The 24,487-nt window shown below is 43.9% G+C and overlaps 1 protein-coding gene across 2 annotated transcripts; it reads right to left on the bottom strand.

Moving 5' to 3' along the window:
• Positions 1-154: 154 nt before the first annotated feature.
• On the bottom strand, positions 155-21,608 carry Idh3a (isocitrate dehydrogenase (NAD(+)) 3 catalytic subunit alpha). 2 transcript variants are annotated; one of them, XM_040729761.1, is made up of 11 exons: positions 21,499-21,608; positions 16,021-16,083; positions 13,086-13,169; positions 9,981-10,095; positions 8,974-9,161; positions 8,064-8,197; positions 6,435-6,537; positions 6,267-6,331; positions 5,293-5,377; positions 3,313-3,465; positions 155-1,609 (listed from the first exon to the last, which is right to left on the bottom strand). In XM_040729761.1, exons 1-11 carry the CDS (start codon positions 21,571-21,573, stop codon positions 1,526-1,528), a joined length of 1,149 nt encoding a protein of 382 aa, XP_040585695.1. In that variant the 5' UTR covers positions 21,574-21,608; the 3' UTR covers positions 155-1,525. The 2 variants fall into 2 exon arrangements, with proteins under 2 accessions (XP_040585695.1, XP_040585696.1); XM_040729762.1 differs by having other exon boundaries at positions 16,045-16,083; positions 21,499-21,594.
• Between the last annotated feature and the right edge of the window lie 2,879 nt (positions 21,609-24,487).

The following is a 24,487-nucleotide window of genomic DNA, read 5'->3' as shown; positions in this document are numbered from 1 at the left end:
ATTAGTGGCCTACAATAAACAAAGGTGCATGATGGGGTCAGGTGGAACATTCTAGTTAAAGCAGCCAAGTCTATTACCACCTATTACAGCAAGCTAAGCCAAAATGCCCTAAGGCACCTGACCAGGAAAGAGGGAGAGAATGCAAACATCCCAGTGAGTTTTTAAATTCTTTATTACTGTGAACCCAAAGCCACTGGTTACTAGAACAATCCAGTAAGACAGAGAAAGCAGCAGTTGAACGTAAAATACAGATGGTAAATCTGAATAAAAGCTTTAAAAATGACCCAGATGGGGATATCTGTTGTTAGGAAATCCCCTTGTGACCCAGGTACATTATGCAAAGTCACGGGTTTGCAAACTGGCACAGGGCTGGGGGAAGACTGCTCGCCTGACTTTGCTGTGGGCCAGAGGCTAGCTTCATGCTGCAGTGCAGAGGCTATGGGGAGGCATGGAGACAGGAACCTGATGGTCAGAAGAGAGTAACATGGGCCTCAGTTTAGGCTGAGTCAGTTCCGCTTCTACAGTGGGGTCTTTTGTGGGTGCTACTGGGCCACAAGGCAGTGAGTGGGTGCTCTAGGGGGAAGTGAAGGGGCAACTATGAAGTATAAATCAATAGCCAGCATCCCAGGGTCCTCAACTACAGCCAAGACAGGTGGCCAGGCCTTTCTAGTATCATCTGAGCACCGACTGGAGTGTGGCCCTTTCTAGGGCCTTGTAGGAGTGAATCTGCGGTGGCTGGCTCCCCGGCTGAGAGGTCAGTCCAGGGGTTCAGAGCTCATAATGCTCACTCACAATGTGTCTAGTGAAGAGGAATGACTGCCCTTAATTAAGAGTTCTCCCCCCAAAATAGTAAATCTCCAGGTAACAAAATAACCGCATACACAGGGCATCTGGGGCTTTGACTCAAGGATTACCTATATGTTATTAACAAAATTACATCGTTCATTATACATTTCTTGGAACTTACATTTTTATTAATAGTAATTCATGTACAGGACAAATATCTTTATTTTCCATATTGCTAAGAAATATACCTTCTTTTTTGCTGCGAACTTTCCCAAGAATTCTTTTGTGCCTATTTGGTCTTAGAGTAATGTTATCTTGTGCGATTGTTAAAACCCTGTTTTAGTCTCAGTATGTTTTCCATAAACCAAAAAACAGGGCTTTTGTTAAAAAGTTAAATATTTTCTCTTATTAATTCTGTATCATAATATTTACAGCTGAGGAAAAACTATTTTATCTGAAGTGTAAAATGGGTAACAATGATAAATGATACAGTTCACTTACAGTTTACAAAAAAAGTTTTACCAGATAGACAATAAATACAGCAAGCACTTGGGAAAACCCTCTGAATGAAGGCCTGGGGACACCATGTGCATCTGTTACAAGGGTTTTGTTAAGAAAAGGCCAGATTGAAAATGTACTCTGTCAGGAAGCAAGCAAACCAATGGGCGGGTGTTCTCGAGGAGGATTACAGGGTATCCTTCTGGAGTGACTGACAGCAGCAAATCCACCTGCAGAAGTTCTAATCCAAGTCCTTTACTCGGCGGCAGATTTCTTCTGTGAAGTCAGAGCACTTCGCATTGCCTCCCAGGTCTTTTGTTAAGCTCTGAGAAAAGGAAAAAGCAAAAATAAACACCTAAACTAAACTAACACCACACCAAATTAAGGCAAGAATATTTTTAAAGTACTCAGTGGAATAGGAACTAAGCAAGGTACCTGCCTCCTGATTTTAAAGAGAGGTCCTATTATATACTATCTACCTACCATAGGAGGCCCGGGGGAACCCCATGAGGTGTGTACCCCTAAACATTCCCAAGTCAGGAATGATGGTGCACCGCTACAATCCCAGCACTGAGAGGCTGAGGCAGGGATATTCTTGCAAGTTCAAAGCCAGCCTGGTCTATACATCAAGTTCCACACCATCCAGGACTTGGTCGCAAGACCCCCTTCTCAAAACAAAACAACACTATATTTGAGGAGGTGCAGTAAGGAAACCACAGAAATGGCTGCTCCTTTAAGGTAGATGTTTTTATTGTGAATAAGAAAGAGGAAAGTATCCAGAGGCACCTGGAAGATCCAGAGCAGAGGAAAAAAAAGAAACACACTGGACGTGTCCAAGGCTGTCTTCAAGAGAGGTGGGAAAGCAGGAGAGAATAGTGGAGACAGAGCACAGTGAGCAGCACAGTGGGCAGTGGAGGCAGGGACAAAATGGGTGTCTGGGAGGAGGGAAGCCTGGGGAGGGAGAAGGGCCAGGGTGCTGGTGTGAGGGCTTTGTAATGTACAGCATGGACTTTGATATGTAACTACTGGAGCATGTCAAGGAAAAGCCATATGTCCTTCCTGCCAGAGGCAAGAGAAATGACTCTTTCTGGGGAGAAAAAAAAAGTTTCACAAGTTCCCGAGGAACACTGGTTTTTATCTAACCACCAAAAGTCCTTCTAGAGTCCAGCTTGAGCTCATTTCTGGATATACAGACTACCTGAGACCTAACAGACACCTCTCAAGGATAAGGCCTTTCTAAGGAGAAGGAAATTTTCCAGAATTTATCCCCTGTTCAAACTATTGGCTGAAAAAATTACTAGTTGGTGATGGACAGTTAAATCAAAGAAAATCTAAGCATAAAAGCTAAGGGGAAATTTTAAAGCTCAAAAAAGACATGTTCTAATCTATTTTGGTATTTGGAGGCAAATAACATAAAACACTTAGACAGCTAACTCCTAACTTTCCTCTTTAGGAGAAGTTTCTAGTATGGTCAATCTGTTTTCTACCAACTCATTTCCTCTTCACTGCAAACAGGCATCAGTGTGTTGAATTCCCTCCTGCAGCTCATGCTGCAGAACTAAGAAAGCCTGTGTCAGCCAGGCATCTTTCTGCTCAGCTGTAGACTATTACTTCCCAAATACAAGCTTGGTATAATAACACGATCAAGTGCTGCTCAAGTGGTATCAGGCTGTTAAAGACATGTTTGCAATCCTTGTATGCTGGCCATAAGAAGTAATGGGGCCAGCTTTGAGGCACTGTGTTAAGAATACTGGACCAGATCACACACCCGAGGGGTGCACCTGTGCCCTTCTCTGGCTCTCATGCTCTTTCTGCTGTATACTGCTGCCATCGGAGCCTCTTAACCCTTTCAGAGGAAATACCTGGATCTTCCCCAAGAAAAATGCATACATGCGCACATGCCTTTCTTAAGTTTAGTCAGGGAGTCCACATTCAGAACCCCTGTTTAACATCCAATCTCTCAGGGCCGTTTCCTTCCCACAGAAGAAGCATGGTTCACCAGTTTACAGTGGTCTAGCTTACAGATACCTTTCCATCCTTAATTGTAGCAAAACATGCAGCCTCGATTTTGGCTGCGTGGTCAAAAAGTCCCATGTGACGCAGCATCATCACGGCACTAAGCAGAAGGGCGGTGGGATTGGCCATGTCCTTGCCTGCAATGTCCGGGGCTGTTCCATGAACCTATGATGGTGTAAGAAGACAACATCAGCAGGAGGGAGATAGGAAAAGGCAGCCTGTCCTGGTCTTAGCATGCACCAAGTTGTGAGCTCAATCTCCAATACCAACAAAAATGAAAAGACAATGCAGCCTTCTGGAGAAGCCAAAGTCTCCCTCCTCTTTCTTTGGAGGTAAAATGTGTGTGTGTGTGTGTGTGTGTAGAAAGTCACTGTGTGCAATTCACTGATACAGATCTTAGAAATAAAATAAAGCTATGAAGAAATGAAGAGCTAATTTTTGAGTGCAAAAATATGGACCCAAACTAGGGAGATGGCTAGGTGAGGAAAAGCACTTGCTATAAATTCACATCTCCAAAACCCACATAAAAGCTCAACATGCCGCAGAAGCATCCATAATTCCAAGGCTCCAATGGTGAGACTGGGGATGGAGACAGTGGAATCCCAGGGGGCATGTGGGCTAGCAAACCTGGTATTTGCATCAGAAAAACAAGCGATCCTATCTCAAACATGCTGGAAGTAAGAACTAACACTCTGGTGACCTCCACATACACAAGCATGGCACATTCATGCCTATAGTGTGTGTGTGTGTCTGTCTGTCTGTCTCCCCCTCTCTCTTTTTCTCTATCACATACATACTGTACACATACAGCATACACATACACACAAAAAAATTGTGGGTCAATTATTTCCAGCAAAGTTTGGTAAAACATTCTAAAGTGAAGGAGGGCATATAAAAAGTATCTGACCAGACATGAGGCAGGAGGGTCTCCAGCTTGAGGCCAGTCTGAGATGTATAACCAAACTCCTCAAAATATATAAATAAGCAGAAATGTCTGGTGAAAAAGAAACAAACCAATGTTGTATAAAAAAATAAAAGCTAGCCGGGCGGTGGTGGTGCATGCCTTTAATCCCAGCACTTGGGAGGCAGAGGCAGGTGGATCTCTGTGAGTTTGAGGCCAGCCTTGTCTACAGAGGTGTTCCAGGACAGCCTCCAAAGCTACAGAGAAACCCTGTCTCAAAAAATTAAATAAATAAATAAATAAATAAATAAATAAATAAATAAATAAAAGCTGTGGGATTGGAGAGATGGTTCAATGGTTAAGAACACTGGCTACTCTTCCAGAGGATCCAGCACCCATATGGCAGCTCACAACTGTGTGTAACTCCAGTCCTATGGGATCAGATACCCTCATACAGACACAACAACAATAAACAGAAAAATAAATAAATAAATGATTTCTAGATGAACGGATAGATAAAAGCTGGGCATGGTAACACATGACTTACACTCAGGGAAACAGAGGCAGGTGGAACTCTGAATTTGAAGCCAGCCTGGTCTACATAGCAAATTCTATGCTAAGCATATTTTCAGACCCTGTCACAAAAATTCATATAATAAAAACAAAGTCTAACTTCCCAGACAATGTGCAAAAATGCAGTTAAGAGCCTGTGTATAGACTACAGGGAACCCAACAACAGGGGCGAGGGCTGCTCTGAGTTGCAGAGGTCCGGCTATGGGCTGAGTGCTGTGAAGCCAAGGGCTTTCCAGAGAAGGATATAAACTGGCAAAGGAGAGACAGGGAGTGCAAAACAATGAACAAGGGGCAGGACCAAGTGGATGAAGGTTCTAGTTGGCCATGAACTCTAGGAATCCAGATCCTAGAGAGACAAGCTAGACTGATAGGAAGTGGTGGCCTGAGATGGGAATCTTGAAAAACTGAAAGCCAGGTATGATGGCACGCACCTATAATCTCAACTCCAGAGGTTGAAGCAGGAGGATCAAGGGCTATACAATGAGACATGAATTCTGTTTAGGTATCAGGGTCCTTACCGATTCAAAGATGGCGACACCGTTGGCTCCAATATTGCCACTTGGAGTCACACCAAGACCTCCGATCAAACCTGCACACAGATCACTGAAGACAGGAAAGAACATTGTGACAAAGAAAGCACTTCACCTAGCACTCAGATCCTAGCATTAAGTGATACTCCACTAGAGGAGCCCAGAGTTCCTTGGAGAAGGGGCTCACTCCAGGCCTCAGGGTCAGAACGCACAGGGGCCTGCAGCAGCTCACTGCTCAAAGGGCAGGCCCAGCCCAGGACACATGAGCCAAGGACAGGAGGCACTGAGTCCAGTCAAGACAACCTGAGCCAGTGAAGAACTCGCCAATGAATAAAAGATGAAGTAGGCCCCACCTCAAAAACTAAAACAAATTAAAATTTAAAATACAGCATAATTTCCTGATAATGTGCAAAGCTCCTGAGTTAAAGGCCTATGTGAAGTCTCTGAGAAGGAAAAGCCTCCCAACAGAACACCATGGATGAAATGCAGAAGAATAGGCTTTGAAAGTCAGCATTTCCCAACATCCCATGGGGAAGGAGGGAAGAATCCAAAGAGGGAAGGAATGCTAGAGCAAGAGCTTGCAAGACGTCAACATCTGAGGACTGAGGTAATACTCAATACAGGAGACTTCCTTGTACATTACATAAGATTTCTGTCAGTCTGAGGTTATCAAGTAACTGGGGCTGCGGGTGAAGCTCCATGATAGCTCAGCACAAACCTCAGCACAAAGGGGCTGGAGGAGGGGAGGAGGAGCAGGGACATGGCGACAATGACCACCAATCTAGCTAGCTGTGCGTGTACCAAAGTACACGGAAATGACACTGAATTTAGTTCTTCTGTAGCAGAAGCTTATAATTCCAATAGCTTATAATACATTACTGGAAACATAAAGCCATGATTCACTTTAGGATGTTTATGCATAAACTCTAGGTCAAAAATGAAAAGGGCATAGTCAGACTTACCTAAGGATGTCTCCATATAAATTCGGCATGACAAGAACATCAAACTGGGATGGGTCTTGCACCATCTACAAGGAATAAGTTGTGCATTTAGCAATCATAATCTGCATACTATGGATACACATACTACGCACCATAAAAGGCAACCAGTAAGCATCAATGCATACTTACATTTAAACATACGGTATCAAGGTACATCTCATTAAATTTAATATCTTTACAGTTCTCTGCAACTTCCCTGCATTTTTGCAGAAAAAGCCCATCTGACATCCGCCTGTATTTAATGAAACACATAGATAAATTGTTTAAAATGAAGACTTGCAGCAAGCAAAGAATCAAATCAAATCAGAGTTTGAGAAAATTAAGCTTCAAGGGGCTGGAAGTTGGCTCAGTGAGTGAAGTGCTTAAACATCGGGGTTCAAACCCCTAGCACCCATAGAAAAGCTGTAATACCAGTGCTGGGGATACAGACAAGAGGAGCCCCAAGGTTCACTGGACAGCCAGTCTAGCCAAGCAATGAGCTCCAGCCCAGTGAGAGACCCTGCTCCACAGCAGGTAGACATTGCTCCTAAGGATGACACCTGTGGGTGTCCACCATACACATGCACATAACAAATACACACACTGAACACACACACACACACACACACACAGGTACAGGTACACATGTACACAAGAAGAAAAGCCTGGTGTAGTGGCACATATGTGCCTTTAATGGCAGCACTAGAGGCCAGAGGTGGTGGAGATCTGTGAGTTCCAAGCCACACAGGGCTCTAGAGTGAGAATCTGTCTCAAAAACAAAAGAAAATAACAAATAAATAACTTAAGTTCCAGAATTCAAATTATGATATTTCTATTACAGTATAATTATTTCTTGGGAGTTAATAAATTGGGAGTTGGAAAGTTTCCAGATCCTTACTAGTACACAAAAGTGTAAAAACAAGACAGTTTGCTCACCATGGAGAAGACTAGAGTTTTGTAGTATTATCCATCAAGAACTAAGAGATAATTAAATTGTTTTTGCTTGGGGGGGGTCTCACACAACTCAGGAGGGCCTCGAACTTGGTATGTAGCTGACGTTGGCCTCAAATGCTGGGAGTATAGGTACACATGGACTCATGCCCCGGCTCATATGAAAATTGCCTTAGGAAGGCAACTCTTAGTTAAATGGTTTCCTATTGTGCAGTTCAGTCCTCTTTTAGGCTAGGAAAGCTGTGTCTTTGTCCAGTCAGAGGAGCCTTTAATAGATGGGGCTTGAGAACTTAACCTGCCAGAGAAACCCTTCTGACAGGATCTGTTCTATTTTAAGCCCTGAGCACCTGGCACTTCAGAAACACCCCTGCTCTCCACGTGGGAAACATGAACTGCGTAGCCTCTGTTAATCTAATTAATGTCTTCTCCAGCTTTCTTCTGATACCTCCCTGAATTGTTTTTTTTTTTTTTTTTTTTTTGGTTTTTTGAGACAGGGTTTCTCTGTAGCTTTGGAGGCTGTCCTGGAACTAGCTCTGTAGACCAGGCTGACCTCGAACTCACAGAGATCCGCCTGCCTCTGCCTCCCGAGAGCTGGGATTAAAGGCGTGCGCCACCAATGCCTGGCACCTCCCTGAATTCTTAACTCCCTGAATCCCTGGTCCTTTCCATTTGTTCCTCTCATTTCCCCAGCTAGGCACCAAAGGAGAAAACGCCACTCTGACTGGTGCAATGTTCTTTTCTAAACTCTGGGACTTGGAGAACAAGCTGGACATGAAGTCTTGGAAGCTCCACAGCAAAGCAAGTCAGCCCAGCCTCTCAGAGACTCACATGATGTTGGCTTTGTGCACCGCTGTGACGTTGCTCCGGTGGTTGTTCCGAGCGTACTCGAAGGCAAACTCGGCAATGCGCTTGCTTGCCCCTTCCGTGATGAGCTTGATGCTCTGCACAACTCCATCAACGATCTGAAAGAAAGGATGCCCTGCTTCACTGGAAGGGGAGTGGCAACACTGTGGTACCAGTCAGCTTCAGAGTATAGACCCCACCCGTTATTGTGGCAGGCTTCATAGTCAGTGTTAACTCCAGCCCCCTGAGACAGGCATCACAAGCTTTGCTGGACAGAGACAACATGATGTACAGAGATGGCTACCAGCCAGACACACCTGCAGGGTGGGACACATTCTCAATCCTATACCCCAAACTATACCATCAATGCCTGCTCCTCCCAGAGGTGACACCCATCTGTCTATCTGTCTTTCAGAGGTCTTTTTTTGTTTTGTTTTGTTTTTCAAGGCAGGGTTTCTCTGTGGTTTTGGAGGCTGTCCTGGAACTAGCTCTTGTAGACCAGGCTGGCCTCCAATTCACAGAGATCCACCTACCTCTGCCTCCCAAGTTCTGGGAATAAAGGCGTGCACCACCACTGCCCGGCTTCAGAGATATTTTCAACTGAGAATTTGAACAACTGTCTCGATTACACAAAAGGAAATCCCACAGGGAATAAAAACCTCTCTGAGTCAGGTGTGGTGGCACACACCTTTAATCCCAGCACCAAGGAGGCAGAGGCAGGTGGATCTCTGTGAGTTCAAGGCCAACCTGGTCTACAGAGTTAGTTCTAGGACAGCATGCACTATGTAGAGACCCTGTGCCAACACACACACAACACCTCCCAAATCATCAACAACAGAAAACCTTCCCCCCAAACAAACAAACTAAAACAAAAAAGCTTCTGAGATGAACATACCACATGCTCAATTCCACTGTATTCTCCTTCCGTGTTCTCTCGGATGGTGACAATATTTACATCTGTGTAAGGAGTTTTATACCCTTCAATTGAGACACATGGCCGGACATTGGCATAGAGGTCAAATGTCTTACGGAGCAATAGATTCATAGATGGATGGCCAGCTGCTATTGGGGTCTTTAGTGGGCCTGTAAGAAAAAAACAACAGTCAGACGACAACAGGATACACTTTGTCTCACAGGGAAGCCATTAACACCTGGCTCCTATAAAATGTGTTCTGTCTTCAACTTCGACCTCTCCCTCAGACTCAAGAGGAGGGGCACATCTTCTAGGGAGGGTCCTGGGACATGACTTGCATTTTCCTATCTTTAGATCATCTGAGGACCAATCACTATATCAGATGCTTAGCATCTGCCAAGCCTCACTGCTCAGGAGGGACACTTAGAAATGAAAGAAAAAAACTAAACAATCCCAGAGAAAGACCTAGGTCTAAGCCTACCAGCCAGTGGTTTACAAAAGATGGATCTGAACATGATTTAAGGCCTGCACCAAATTTCAATCTGTCTGAATCATGGCCTTAAGCATGTATAAAAATAACAAAAACATTAAAAATCTCATTAGAGGTAAATGGAGTTGAAAATAACAGACACAGTGAAGTTGGTATTGGTCAGCAATACTTTAATGTTTTTACTAGAGTTTTAAATATCCCAAATAAGAAATATATTCCAGTAGAGCAAATAAAGAAAGCCAGCATCTAGAGCTGCGTGCCTGTAATTCCATCACTCAGAAGGCTGAGGACAAAGAATCTTAATTTTAAAGCTAACCTTGGGTACAAGGCAAGTTCTAGGCCAGCTGGGCTATACTATGAGGCCCAGTCTCACAGACATAAAACATTCAATAAATAAAGCACCTTACCACAGGTGATACTTCAGGCTGGATTTGGCAGACATGCACATACTCTCAACACAGAATGCCTGGGAGCAACCATAACCTCCTCTCCACTGTACCTTTCAAGCCCATCTTGTTCTTATCCATGGACTCTTTGGCTTCTGGAGGGATCATCCACTTTCCTCCTGGTCCTTGAATGGCAGTGACATTCCGCTCCTCCCACTGAATAGGGGCCTAGAAGCCACACAATAGCACAGTGAACTGGACAGACTTAAAGGAGTCTGGCATTCAGACTGCAATGATGGTTCATCGAGACTGGATGCAACTAGTAAAAACATGGGCCAGAAGGTCCTGAAAGTCCCTGACACGCTGTAAGTGATATTCACCAGGGTGCCCAAAGGGATTCTCTGCATTACCCTGGCCCGGTCATCACATCCTGCTGCCACCTGCTCATGTATTTTCTTCACAAGGACTCCTAAGGTGGCTATAATTAGGTCAGCATAAGAAGTAGACATAACGTTCATAGACATGATTCATAGCACTGATACGTGGATGAGTCTTGAAAACACAATGCTAAGAACAAAAAGTCTACCAGAAAAGACCATGTAAGAGTCTATTGATATGAATAGGTTATCAAATCTATAAAGAGAAAGCAAATGATTGCCTGGAGCTGGGAGCGGGGCACCCTAGAGTGACTGCTATGCATTGTGGGATACCTTTTTTGGTGATAAAACTGTTCTAAATTAGACAGTGTGGGTGGCTATACAACTCTGAATACACTAAAAATCATTGGGCTGGACTGTACAGTTACTTGTGAATATTTTTTAGTGTCATGATGAAAGTGTGGAGGTCAGAGGCCAACTCTGGTGTTGGTTCTCACCTTCCACCTTGTTAGAGACAGGGTGTCTTGCTGTGTTGCTGCACATGCCAGGCTAGCCAGCCTGCAAACTCCCAGGGACTCTATTCTGCCTCCCATCTTACAACAGGAGCACTGGGATCACAGCTGTATGTGGGTGCTGGGGATCCGAACACGGGTCCTTACACTTACACAGCACTTTACCCAGAGCCATCTCCCCAGCCCTGGATTGTACCATTTTAACGAGTGGTTTGAGTACTCTGTGAATACTAGTAATAAAGCTGTCTAAAGAACAAGAAATACCTATGGAAGCCCTGGTTTAAAGCATTAACTAGTATTGCCTTCTTCCTCCCTTCACCCGTCATATGAGAACTGACATTTGACAGCCACCTCACTATCTACAAAGAACCAGACAGAGACACACAGGAAATGGTGTGGCCCTTGTTCCGTAAGGAGCTTACAAGCATCATCTCATCTGCAGGAATTTCCATTAGAAGCTCACACAGGAAAAGGAGTTCATATAATTTCAATAAATTTCATTCTTCAACTCATTGCTATTTCTTACACTCAGCAGTTATAATAACAATAAAAATGCAGGTTACAATCCTAAATCCCCCAAACAAAAATGTTTTAAGATATCTACCTGAGGTCCGGTGTTGGTGGCACATCCCTTTAATCCCAGCACTAGGGAGACAGAGGCAGGCGGCTCTCTGTGGGTTCGAGGCCAGCCTGGTCTACAGAGTGAATGCTAGGATATGCTCCAAAGCTACACAGAGAAAGCCTTCTCAAAAAACCAAAAGGAACAAAAAAAATTACTTGAATTGAAAGGTGGGCTGTAGGAATATTTTTGTTTGTTTTTTGAGACAGGGTTTCTCTGTATTGTTTTGGAAGCTGTCCTGGAACTAGCTCTTGTAGACCAGGCTGGTCTTGAATTCACAGAGATCTGCCTGCCTCTGTCTCCCGAGTGCTGGGATTACAGGTGTGCGCCACCACCGCCCGGCTCAATATCCCATTCTTTTTTTTTTTTTTTGGTTTTTCGAGGCAGGGTTTCTCTGTATTGTTTTGGAGGCTGTCCTGGAACTCACTCTGTAGACCAGGCTGGCCTCGAACTCACAGAGATCCACCTGCCTCTCTCCGCCTCCCGAGTTCAGTATCCCATTCTTGATGACAATACCATAACAGAAAAAAAATAAATTCTTTCAAGGAGCTAAGGGCATAATTCAGTGATAAGGATGCACATTTAGCATGTGCAAAGCCAAGTTTAATCTCCAATACCCCAAGACACAATACATGAAAAAGCTTCTTTTGAAATTACCTATATCTTCACAGGAAGATGCAATAAGGCAGGTAAAGGTTTAAACACCTTAGTCCCAAGTAGAGTTTAAACTGTCACAGGTACTACAGTGCTATTTGATTACCTAATAAATAACGGATGCCAGTGTGGTAGCTTTAACTATCCACAATGGCAGTGACAGACAGCACTGAGACATGCATTAGCAAAGTGACAATTATCCAGCAGTCAGGATGCTGAGGCAAGAGGAACACTACAAGTTCAGGGCCAGCCTAGGCTGCACACTGATGGCTCACAACCATCTGTAGCTTCAATTCAGGGGATCTGACATTCTCTTCTGGCCTCCACATGTACCAGGCATGCACGTGGTATACATATATACATGCAGGCAAAACACCCATAAATACAAAATGAAGTAAATCTTAAAAAAAAAAAAGGGCCAGGCGTTGGTGGCGCATGCCTTTAATCCCAGCACTCGGGAGGCAGAGGCAGGCGGATCTCTTTGAGTTCGAGACCAGCCTGGACTACCAAGGGAGTTCCAGGACAGCCTCCAAAGCCACAGAGAAACCCTGTCTCAGGGAAAAAAGAAGGTAAATAAGACAACAACTTTGGTTATTAGTGAGGTCTGGAACTTACTACATAGCCAAAGCTGGCCTTGAACTCAGAGATTTGCCTGTCTGCTTCCCAAATACTAGCATTAAGGTCTGGACAACCACACTCAGCTTTAAAATAATTTTATTCATTTATTTATTTGGGTGCACATATGTATGTTCACATGTGTGTGTGTGTGGGGGGGGGGGTGCCTGCCACTGTATATGTGAGATCAGAGGACAACTTTAGGAAGTAGGTTTTCTCTTTCCCCTATGTGGGAGCTGGTGACTGAACTCAGGTCATCAGGCTGGGTTGCAAATGCCTTTACTCGATGAGTCATCTCACCAGCCCTATTTTTTTTAAGTAGAAAATCTGTGGAGATTATTTAACAACAGACCCCACAAACTATGTAGAATCTTCAAACAATTCATCTTGCCTAAGAAAGCCTCTGTGGAATATCTTTAAGAGGATTTTAAATATACTTACTTTGGCAGCATCAAAAATTTTCATAACTGAGGCAGAGATTTCTGGGCCAATCCCATCTCCTGGAATTAAAGTTACTGTCTGAACCTGAATAGGAAAAATCATTGAAGAAAACAGCAAGGATTGGTTTTTGAAATTTTTTAGAAGAGAGTATCACTCACAGAGAAACTCACTTTCCCAGTATGTCAGAAAGAGCCAAAGGCTTTAAGGAAACAGACAGACTTCCCATCAAATCCATGATACTTCATGTCTCTGCTCTCAACTGAGTTTGGAAATTTAAATAGTAACACAAATGATGCTCTTTAATAAAACAAAAATAAACTACCATGCATACTTCCTGACTTGTATTTCTTTTCAGACAAACATCGATGACTGACAATTCAAGTCTGTGAATCCCAAGAAAGCAAACATTTCAGCATTGTTCTCTCACCACAGCTCAGGGTCCTCACAGGAGCCCTGGCTTTACTGTCTGTGGAATCGTGGGAAGTTCTCAGGAAACAGGCTCACAAGACTCCAATGTTTCCAGAATTTCAGAGGTCTGTTTTAACCCCTAGAGAAAATCAGACTTCATCTCTAGAGGCTTCCACTTCCCTTAGCTCCTCTGTAAAACTGGCTCCTTCATGTGATCTAAGTGAGCATGGGATGTCATCAGCCACCAATACCACGATCAGACCCGCAAGGCCCCGTGTGCATGACAGGGAGTGTGTCTATGGTGTAACACCAATTACATCAATTCCAAATGCTCTGGACAACAGTAAGTGAGCATCTCGATGAATGAAATATATCAGAAGGGAAGATGAGAGGGTCTGGTTCAGACCCTTCTTCATTGGGGAACTGTATTCCACTTACAGGTCTAGTTGCTTCAACTACATTTTTTTTTTCTTTTTTCATTTTTTGGCTTTTCAATACAGGGTTTCACAGCGCAGCCCTGACTGTTCTGGAACTCACGCTGTAGACTAGGCTGGCCTCAAACTCACATAGATCCTCTTGCCTCTGCTTCTTGAGTGCTGGGATTAAAGGTGTATGCTACCACTGTCTAGCCCTCAACTACATATTTTTTAAAAAATCACTAATTAAGGGGGAAGAGTGAGACAAATATGATAAAATACACTGTACACATTTAAGATATCCTCAAAGAATTAATGAAAATATTATATATATTTAAATAATAAATTCATTTTTTAAAATCACTAATTCAACTTCCCCTGGGCCTTTGCCTTACAATAACACCTGGATAGATCGACTAATTATTTCTCAAGTTTTATACACAGCTGAATCAAAATTTTTTACTTAATATGTCCTCCTATAAACTTTTGAAAATAACCCCCTTGGCCAGGCTAATATATTTTTAAAAATCGGTAGCCAAAGACTAAATAATAGCAGAGAACCATAATTGTCTCACCCATTTCCAGATGTGCCGGGCTTTGTTTCCTGTGTTCACATTGGTGGGAGGATGGGGCTCAGGGCCACGTGCATGCTAGGAAGGGCTCTCGCTTTGTATTTTGGGACAGCTTTTATGTTTCCCAAGCTGGCTTTCAACTCTCTCTGGAGCCTAGCAGGTCCTGTACTTTTTTAAGTTTTTTAGCCCTCCTGCCTCAGCCTCCTGAGCAGCTGAGATCACAGACCTGCACCATCAAGTCCAGCTTCAGAATGGCTTTGAAATGTGAGTTTGGCTATTCTTGAGCTTGGAATGAAAGCCTTATTCTATATTTTTTAAAGTTACATTAGTTCTTTGAGAATTCCATACGTGTTTTGGTCACATTCACCTCTCTTCCCCCAACTCTGCCCAGACCCACCATTGCCTTCCCCACCCACCCAACTTTGTGTCCTTTTCTTCTTTTTTACCCATCAAGACCAATTTGCAATGCTCACAAATTGGACTTGGAGTGGAGCATGATCATCTGACCAGAGCCTATAATCTAATCAGAAAAGGCTGACTCTGTCTCCCAGCAGCCTATACCCACCAATCACTCTCTCCAGCTGGAGGTAGGATTTTGTGCCCAACCCTACTTCCATGCTAGGATTTGCTCTCGTTTGGGCTTGTACTGGTCTTGTGCCTGCATTCAGCTGCTATGAGTTCATATCTGCATTTTTTACAAAAGCAGGGCCAAAGGCTCCTTCTTCCTGTTCTCCCACATGTAATGTCATCCAAGGAGTTACTTTTCTTCTCCAGTACAGACACCAAACAGAGGGAGAAATGTATTACGGTCACATCAATTCCTCATGGCATAAAATGTGATGTGGGAGTATAGGAATGAAGGAATTATAAAATCCAAATCAGATTCTATAAAGGGGAAAAATAATAAATAGGAAGTCACTGGCGCACAGCCCTGGAATGCTCCAAAACTGTAGCATCGGCCTTTCAAGCACAGAGCTCTAAAGCCAGGCATTCCAAAAGCAGCAGACTGAATGGGCACTAGGAGATGCACTAACTCGGGGTCTACAGACTGCATGCACAAAGTGCAGGTCTGTAGGGCCCAGAAGCACAAGATGTTCATAGACAGTGACCAATCTACCGTTTTAGGGAAGCTCAGAAAACAAAAAAAAAAGGGGGAAAAAAAAGCAAAACAGGTTTTTGAAGCTTCTCAACAATTTTCTCTCAACTTGTACTTGTTTCTGAAAAAACAAAACCCAAGTGTCTTAAGACACTAATGAGATTACAAAATAAAGTTAACAGCCTCAGGGTAACTTCTATTTTTATCATGGCTCCTGGAAGATATTAATGGGATAGGCTTACATAGCCAGATGTAACAGACTTATCTTAAATAGGAAAATGACATATTTGTGTAATTGTCAGCCAATAATTTTAATATACGTTAGAAGTATGGCCAATTCCCTTTATATTAAATAAATATGGATGGAATACTAGTAAATGTATTTGAGCATCTTTCTTGAGAAACTTCTAGAAGGAAAAATAAAAAGACATAATTATACTCACGCCACCAGCAAAACCTCTTGTCACCTGTTTTGTATTGTGGAATGCACCCAGGAGTCGAGAGACCTATATTAATACAACAGAGAAATGTAATGGACAGAATTAAAACATAACTGCTTGAAACAAAGTCATTTCTGATAGCTTTTCTCAGGGAAGTTGGAGGAACCTGATTCTTTTTTTCTTTTTTAAATTGGAGACTTTCCAGGAATATTTTTCTCAAATATTATTAGTTCAATGTGCCTGACTTGAAACCACAGAAATGAAGTTCTGTACCTCTTCTTTTTTTGAGGGGTTCGTATGTATATGTGTGGTATATTAGTGTGTATATGCACATGTGTGTATAAATGGGATTATGAAGATACACATGTGTACATGCATGTGAAAGTCAGAGGCCCACACCAAGTGACCTCCTCTTATCTTAGTTTCTGAGAAGAGTGCCGTCGCTGAAGCCATATCTCACCAATCCAGGAAGAACTGGCCAGCAAGCTCCAGGGATCCTCCTGTCTCAGCCCCCTTAATGCTAAGATTACAGTCATGTGCCACCACCAGCCTCCTTTTCTTTAAAATAAATTTATTTATTTTACGTCCTGGCTGCAGTTTCCCCTTCCTCCGCTGCCCCCAGTTTGCCTCCCCCATGTCTTTACCCCCTACAATCCACTCCCCTGTTTGTTTACAGGAAAGGGCAGCTCTCCCATGAATATCAACAAAACATGGCATGTCACCACCCAGCCTTTTTAAATGTAGGTGCAGGAAATCTGAACTCAGGTCCTCATGCTTTTTTAAAGTCTGAGTTCATAAGTGTAAATTGTCAAAAGATTTTGAAGACAGAATGGAACCATATATATATATATATATATATATATATATATATATATATATATATAGGCTCAAACCTTAGTTTTTCTCTAATGTTCTTGTTTAGTTTTATTAATGCTCTTGACCACCACAGGATGCCATATGCTCTAAGAAAATTATCACCAGATTTAAAACCAGCAGGTCCTTAAGAGACCCAGAGAAGGACTCCTTTCCAATCTTCTGTAGATAGAGGGGCAAAGATCCAGGATTTGTTTGAGATCTAAGTGACCAATCCACAAATTACTGAGTTCTTTCTAAAATTATTATTATGGAATTTTATGTATATGGGTGTTTTGCCTACATATGTGTGCCTGGTGCCCAGGGAGTCCAGAGAGGGAGTTAGATCTTCTGGAGCTAGAGTGATAGATGGTTGTGAGCCACCACATTAGAAATTGAACCTGGGTCCTCTGGAAGAGCATCTAAGCCATCTCTCAAACACCCAAACAGCAAATTAGGAACAATCTTGCTGGCCTGGTAGAACAGACTTGTGACCCCAGCCATGCAGTAAACTGAGGCAGGAGCTTCACCCAAACAGCAAATTAGGAACAATCTTGCTGGCCTGGTAGAACAGACTTGTGACCCCAGCTATGCAGTAAACTGAGGCAGGAGGTTCCAAGCTCAAAACTTGTCTGGGCTACAGGTATTCCTCAAGACCAGCAAGGACAACTCAGTAAGACCCTATTTCAAAAAATCAGGAGAGTTGGGGACATAGTTCAGAGGCAGACCACCTGCCTAGCATGTACCAGCTCCAGTTCTGCCAAAAGGAGGGGAAAAAAGCAAAACAAACAAGTCTTCTGTGTCAGTCATATACTAACTCTTTTGAGAATATTAATAACAGTTTACTTAACATTACTTGATATCAATGCCACACAGAATAGTTTAATTACTTAGTTCTTCTAGTAGGAAGGCAATAGATTACTTTTACTTGTGACATTTTATTTGTATTATTAATTTTTCTGAGACTATAGAAAGATAAAAAAGGAAAATAAAACTCACTCAGAAATCCTACCACTCTAAGGCATTACTATTACTATTTTTTTTCTGATAACCAATAACATATGTACACATTTTAAAAGGTACCATAGCCCAAGTGTCATGGTACACACCTTTAATCCTAGCATTCAGGAAGCAGGGTTAGGTAGATTTCTTGAGTGTGGAAGTTAGCCTGGTCTAGATAGTGTGTTAGGCTTCATAGTGAGACCCTGTCTCAAAGAAAAAGCTCTCAAATGTAATAGCTCAGTCTTCAGAAATTGTACAAAGACTTACTACAATAAAATAAAAAAATAATTGAGTACAAATCTACTAAAAAAAATTAATGTAACTTTTCATGTTCGATACATGAGCAAAGAGACATTTGTTACACCCTGCCTTATTTTTCCCAGGCCTCATGGCTAGGGCTTGTAAGCCCAGGTACCCAGGAGGATTTAAAGTTCAAGAGAGTGAGTTTCAGGACAGCCTGGATAATTTATTGAGACCTGACTTTAAAATTAAAAATGGAGGGAAAGTGAGATGCTCAGGACGCAGCTCAGTAGTAGAGTGCCTCCCTGGCACCAGGCTCAAGTCCCAACAGCACAGCAACAAACAAACAATTATCCTAAGACATGCAGGCCATCTTATGCTTTATCTGCTACTATATCTACAGTGCCCAGTACACTTCCTGCCTCATAGCTGATACTCAATAAATCTCTCTACTGTATCTACAGTGCCCAGTACACTTCCTGTCTCATAGCTGATACTCAATAAATCCCTTCTAAAACAACCCAGGCCATCCTCAACCCTACCTGTAACTTAGGGTTCCCATTCCCGCTTCCATGCCTGCAAGGACTTTCTAAAACCTATATTTCCTGTGTTTCCATCCCTCCTCTATGATCTTGAACAAAATCACACATTGACAAAGCCCATTCAAATAGAACTTTACATAAATTTTTAGTACATACAATGCCTTATACTTTACTTTTTTAAAATTCCATTTATTTATTTATTTATTGTTGGTTTTTTGAGACAGGGTTTCTCTGTATTGCTTTGGAGGTTGTCCTGGAACTCGCTCTGTAGACCAGGCTCGCCTCCAACTCACAGAGATCCACCTGCCTCTGCCTCCCGATTGTTGGGATTACAGGTGTGCACCACCAAGGCCTGGTTGCCTTTTACTTTACAATATACCTGTGTGTCATTTTCCTCTATAAAACCTAAGGAGATGCGTTCTCAAGGGAAAGGGCCTAGCCTTGGCTTCCTGAACTTGATTTCGGGCCCTGGATCATCTGAACCCCAAGGCTCTTCTCCTCCTTCTCCTTTTACCTTCATATTCCAACCTAAGAACAAGACATACTGTGTGGGAAGTAGGATGAGGAACTGGCTCATCATAGTCTTTGGAGTCTGAAAAATCTTCAAAACTCTCATTTTCTCGGTGGGGGAAAAAACAAAACTTTACATGGAAACTGGGTGTGGTGGCTCACACCTATATTGGGAGGTAGAAAGAGGACCAGGAGTTCAAGGTCAGCCTTAGCTACAGCCTCAGCTAGACTAATTGAGACCAAAACAAAAACCTTAAACTGAAACCCAGTAAAGTAGCTGTCCTGATGGAAACCCCAAACTCCATTTAGCACTTTACCACGAGTTAGTCTCAGGAGCCTCTTCTGAGGCCCTAATCCCTAGAGAGAGACTAGCCCAAAGGCTGGGCCACTCTGCCTAAGGTCACACAGGGAAGAAATCATGTTCCAGGGGAACCTCTTCTGACCCTACAGCCAATAATTTCTGAACTCTTTCTTTCTTTCTTTTTTTTTTTTTTTTTTTGGTTTTTTGAGACAGGGTTTCTCTGTGGCTTTGGAGGCTGTCCTGGAACTCGCTCTTATAGACCAGGCTGGTCTTAAACTCACAGAGATCCACTTGCCTCTGCCTCCTGAGTGCTGGGATTAAGGGCATGGGCCACCACTGCCCAGCTAATTTTTGAACTCTTTTGTGAGTTTTTTTTACAGTGCTAAAGGCAAAACCAATTTTCCAGCATAGCTTCACTGTTATAGCTTTATGTGTCCTTCCCCTAGAGAGTGTAAGCCAAACATTAAAGGATGGACTTGTTGCTACATTTTAAAAGTAAATGTGGACAAAGCTACAGAGAAACCCTGTCTGGGGGGGGGGGGAACAAAAACAAAAATAAAAGTAAATGTGGATCTGAAGAAAGTGACAAAGTAGCCAGGCGGTGGTGGCTCACACCTTTAATTCCAGCACAAGGGAGGTAGAGGCAGGTGGATCTCTGTGAGTTCAAGACTAGCCTGGTCTTCAAGAGCTAGTTCCAGGACAGGCTCCAAAGCCACAGAGAAACCCTATCTCAAAAAAAAACAAAACAAAACAACAACAACAAAAAGTGCCAAAGTAGACGCCAGCTACTGAGCAAAAAAAATCTAGTAACTGATGTCGAAGAAGCACCGTCGGCTTGGCAATTGGCAAGATAGATATATTGGTAGCTAAGAAAGCTTCAGGTTTTCATGTCCTGCATGAGCTAGGTGCTTCATGCACAAACAACTCCGTGACACAAGTAGACATCTTTCAGGTGGGTTCACAGATGTCAAGTAATTTGCTCAGGGCACACTGCTGGTCAATGACATTGTCAGAATCTAAAACTAAGACCCCTAGGTTGAATTATCCGTAAATAATGGTGTATCTCCAAACCTATCTTTAACCTTAAGAAAGGGGGAGAGGATAATACCAAATTTTATTTAAAAAATTGCACTCCTTAGAGCAGATTTCTAGGGAACCACTCACTTTAGCATCTGATGACCTAAGGCCTGGTGAGTACTATATCCACAATTAGCTAAGTGACCTTGGCCACTGGACAAGCAGAAGGGAACTGAAAAATCAAAATACTTGGGTTCGTCTCCCAGATGACAATGACATCCTGTATGACCTTGAGTAAGTCTGTCTTGGGGACAGGTCAGCTCCACCGGGAAGCCAAAATATTGCACATGTAACCTAAGTGCCTTTCCGCTCTGGTACCTAGGCTATCAAAGAGAGCTGGAGCACAGGATCACAGGATTCCCAACAAGGGAAGGCGAGAGGACGATGCTGCGGTCTCCCTGACTGAGTGTTGAGAGTGTAATCTCAAGGAACACGAAGCCCTGTGTCCTCTGATGGGGAAAGAGCTACCGGGGCACCAGGCATCAGTCTAGGAAGAGGGAAGAAATCTGGCCGGCAGAACCGCCCCGGGGTTCCCTCACCTGGGAAACCTCTTGCTCCCACAGTTTAGCCGGAAAAGGCTAAGGGACCAGGGAGGGGCGAGCTGGGCCGGCTTCAGGCTGCCCTGAGAACTGCAGGTAATAGGGCCGCGGGGCCGGGACCGCCACTCCAAGACCTTCCGGGGCTACTGCGAGGCCTGTGCTCCAGTCCCGGAGGAGGCTGGTAGGGACACTCGGAGCAGAGCTGGCCGCCTTGACCTTGACGCCGTCCCCGCCGAGGGCGCGGCTGTCCCGGCTCAGGGCTAGCCACGCTCGGCGTACTGCCACACTCCCCGAAACTCTCCCCGCGGGCCGTGCGCCGTCTCCACCGATCCCGCGCGTTCGCCTCGGCCAGGCATGACGAGGGATCACAGTCTGCCCTCCCGGCCCGCCCGCGAGCTTACTGCCCTGTGGCGCTCACCTTGGACACCCACGCGGACCCGGCCATCGCGTCCACTTCCCTCACCGCGGCGACAGCGGCAACACCAGGACGCATGCGCGTAGCCGGCGCCCCCGAAGCCCGCCCCGCACGGCCCCGCCCCGAGAACCCGCGCGGCCCCGCCCCTAGCTCGGATCTTCGTGTCGCTTCCCGACAGCCCCGACCTTCTTCTCTGCACAGCTGCCACTAGCTGGCCAATCACTGCCTTAATCTTTCGATGACGCCCGGACCGGGGCCCAGCTGCGTTCCGGAAACCCCCCAGTCCCTCCACCTTGCTTCATTCATTGAGCCTTATGGATGATCTGTTTGTTTCCCATCTATTTGGGGCCAATGAGACTTCTACATTTGGGGGATAATGGGCCCCTTAGGACTTTGCAATCCTACTGCGACAGTTATTTTACTTACCCCCCAAATGTTTTGTTTCGTTTTGTTTGAGACAGTCGCATGGATCCTCAAACTCACTTATGTAGCTGAGGGTGGGTTTGAACTCCTGATCCTCTTTTCTTGCCTCTATTTCCCAAGTGCAGGGACTACAGTCATGCACCACCATGCTAACTTAATTTTTATTTTTTAATAGTTTTACTGAAATACAGTTTAAATATAAAAGGTACTCACTGTTGCTAAAAGGTTAAGAGAATTTGCTGGGTTTTTTGTTGTTATTTTTGGGTTTTTTTTTTGTTGTTGTTGTTGTTTTGGTTTTTTGAGACAGGGTTTCTCTGTATTGTCTTGGAGGCTGTCCTGGAACTAGCTCTTGTAGACCAGGCTGGTCTCAAACTCACAGAGATCTGCCTGCCTCTACCTCCCGAGTGCTAGAATTAGAGGTGTGGGCCACCAACGCCCTGCAAATTTGTTCTTACAAAGGATCCAGGTTCAGTTCCCAGCACCCACATGGTGGCTCGCAACCATCTCTAACTCCAGGTTTAGGGAATCAGGCACCATCTCCTGGTCTTCTAGGGCCCCAGGTAACAATATGGTGAGCACACCTAAATGCAGACAAAATGTTCATATACATAAAATAAATAAATCTTTTTAAAATTTCTCCTTGTAAATGTACAGTTTGAAGTTTTTAATAAGTGAAACTTGCATAAGGTCAATTCAGAAAACACTGCTCTCCTGAAGTGGGGAGACAGCCCAGTGGGTTAGGTGCTTGTTTCAAAAGCATGAGGTCCTGAATTCAATCTCTGGCATCCACGTAAAGAGCCCGGTATGAGGGCAAGCATCTATAATCTGAGCAGTGGAAAATTAGAGCTAGGTGGATCCCTGCCCCCACTTTCCAGCCAGTCTAGCTGAAATGATGAGTCCCAGGTTCAGTGAGAGACCCTTCTCAAAAACTGAGATGAGTATACCTGCCGTGAAACACACACACACACACACACACACACACACACACACACACACACACACACACACAGATATTACCTTAAAGAGAATAAGAGGGTTTATTCAAGTCAAATATTAGTAACTAAGACCGGGAAGCACAGGCTTAGGTTACCCCAAATACCTTGTTCCAACATGATAAAAACAGGTGTGAGTTAAGTGAATGAGTTTTAAAAGCAGTATGTGAGTTAAAGTTAGAATGTTGAAGACAGGAACACTCTTGAAGGTAAATAGAGCTTGCAATTGGGCATGGTGGTGCACGCCTTTAATCTCAGCACTCAGGAGGCAGGGGCAGTTGGATCTGAGTTGCAGGTCAACCTGGCCTACAAAATGAGTTTCAGGACAGGCAGGGCTACACAGAGAAATCCTGCTGGAAAAACAAAGCACTGCTGAGTAGGAGAGAGCCAAGCTAAGCAGACAAGAAAAGAGTTGGTCTTGATCTTAGCAGGGTCTGACTGGCACCCACAAAGCATTCCTGGGGGCAAAAGACCAAACTGAGTAAGAGCAGCTTCTGCAGAGAGGAGAGCTGGCTCAGCAGTGAAGAGCTTAACAGCACTTTTTGCCAGACAGTGGTGGCGCACGCCTTTAGTCCCAGCACTCAGGAGGCAGAAGCAGGCAGATCTCCTTGAGTTCGAGACCAGCCTGGTCTACAAGAGCCAGTTCCAGGACTGCCTCCAAAGCCACAGAGAAACCCTGTCTTGGAAAACAAAAATACATACAAACAAACAAAAAAACAATACCCACCCACCCCCATAGGAGGCGGTGAAGGAAAATTGCAGGAACCTCTTAGTAACCATGCCTGCTGACAATCAGAACGCTCTTCTGTGAATAAACATCCTGGGATCAGCAATTCAGTTGTTTCCACTATATCGGAAACTTGAGGCATCAGGACATTTTCTTATACATGTACATGATCCAAGGGATTGCATCTTTAAGAAACGTGGCATCCTTGGGTAACAGATCAGTATTTATCCCTGGCATACAAATGGACTTTGGGTGCCCACCCAACAATGAGAGATACACTCTCATCCTGGACTCTTGGGGAAGGGTCTAGTCCCTGCCCTGAATGAAATGACAGACTATGGACACCCCCATGGAGGGCCTCACCCTCCCTGGGGAAAGGAGGGTGTATTGGGGGGGTTAGTGGGAGGGCATGGGAGGAAGGGAGGGAAAAGGAGAGGGACCTGGGTTTGACATGTGAAGCAATCTTGTTTCTAATTTAATTTAAATTTAAAAATAAAAAATAGAAAGAAATCATTAGAGTATCATTTGCTACCCCTCCCCTTTTGTTGACATCATGGAAAGAAATATGCAAAAAGGAAGAAGATCCTGTTCATGATTTGAGATGGAAAAATGTCATCTTGCCTCATGAATACGTTATTTAGTCCATAAATATTCATAAGCTCTTTCAACTCCACAGTGCACAATACATCATGGAGCTCCCTGGGCAAGGGAAGTGAATTCCAATCTCTCTTTGGAGTATTTGCTTTACCTACTGAGCTGATGCCCCTAGCTTCCACTCTCTAGCGAATGCTCTACTTGGATTTACTGACCAGCTGCTGCTTTGTAAACGTCTAGTTAAACTGTCTACATC

This window comes from Mesocricetus auratus, unplaced genomic scaffold, assembly GCF_017639785.1.
Source record: "Mesocricetus auratus isolate SY011 unplaced genomic scaffold, BCM_Maur_2.0 Super-Scaffold_100022, whole genome shotgun sequence".
Classification (NCBI taxonomy): Eukaryota; Metazoa; Chordata; class Mammalia; order Rodentia; family Cricetidae; genus Mesocricetus; species Mesocricetus auratus.
This window is presented reverse-complemented; position numbering and strand designations above follow the sequence as displayed.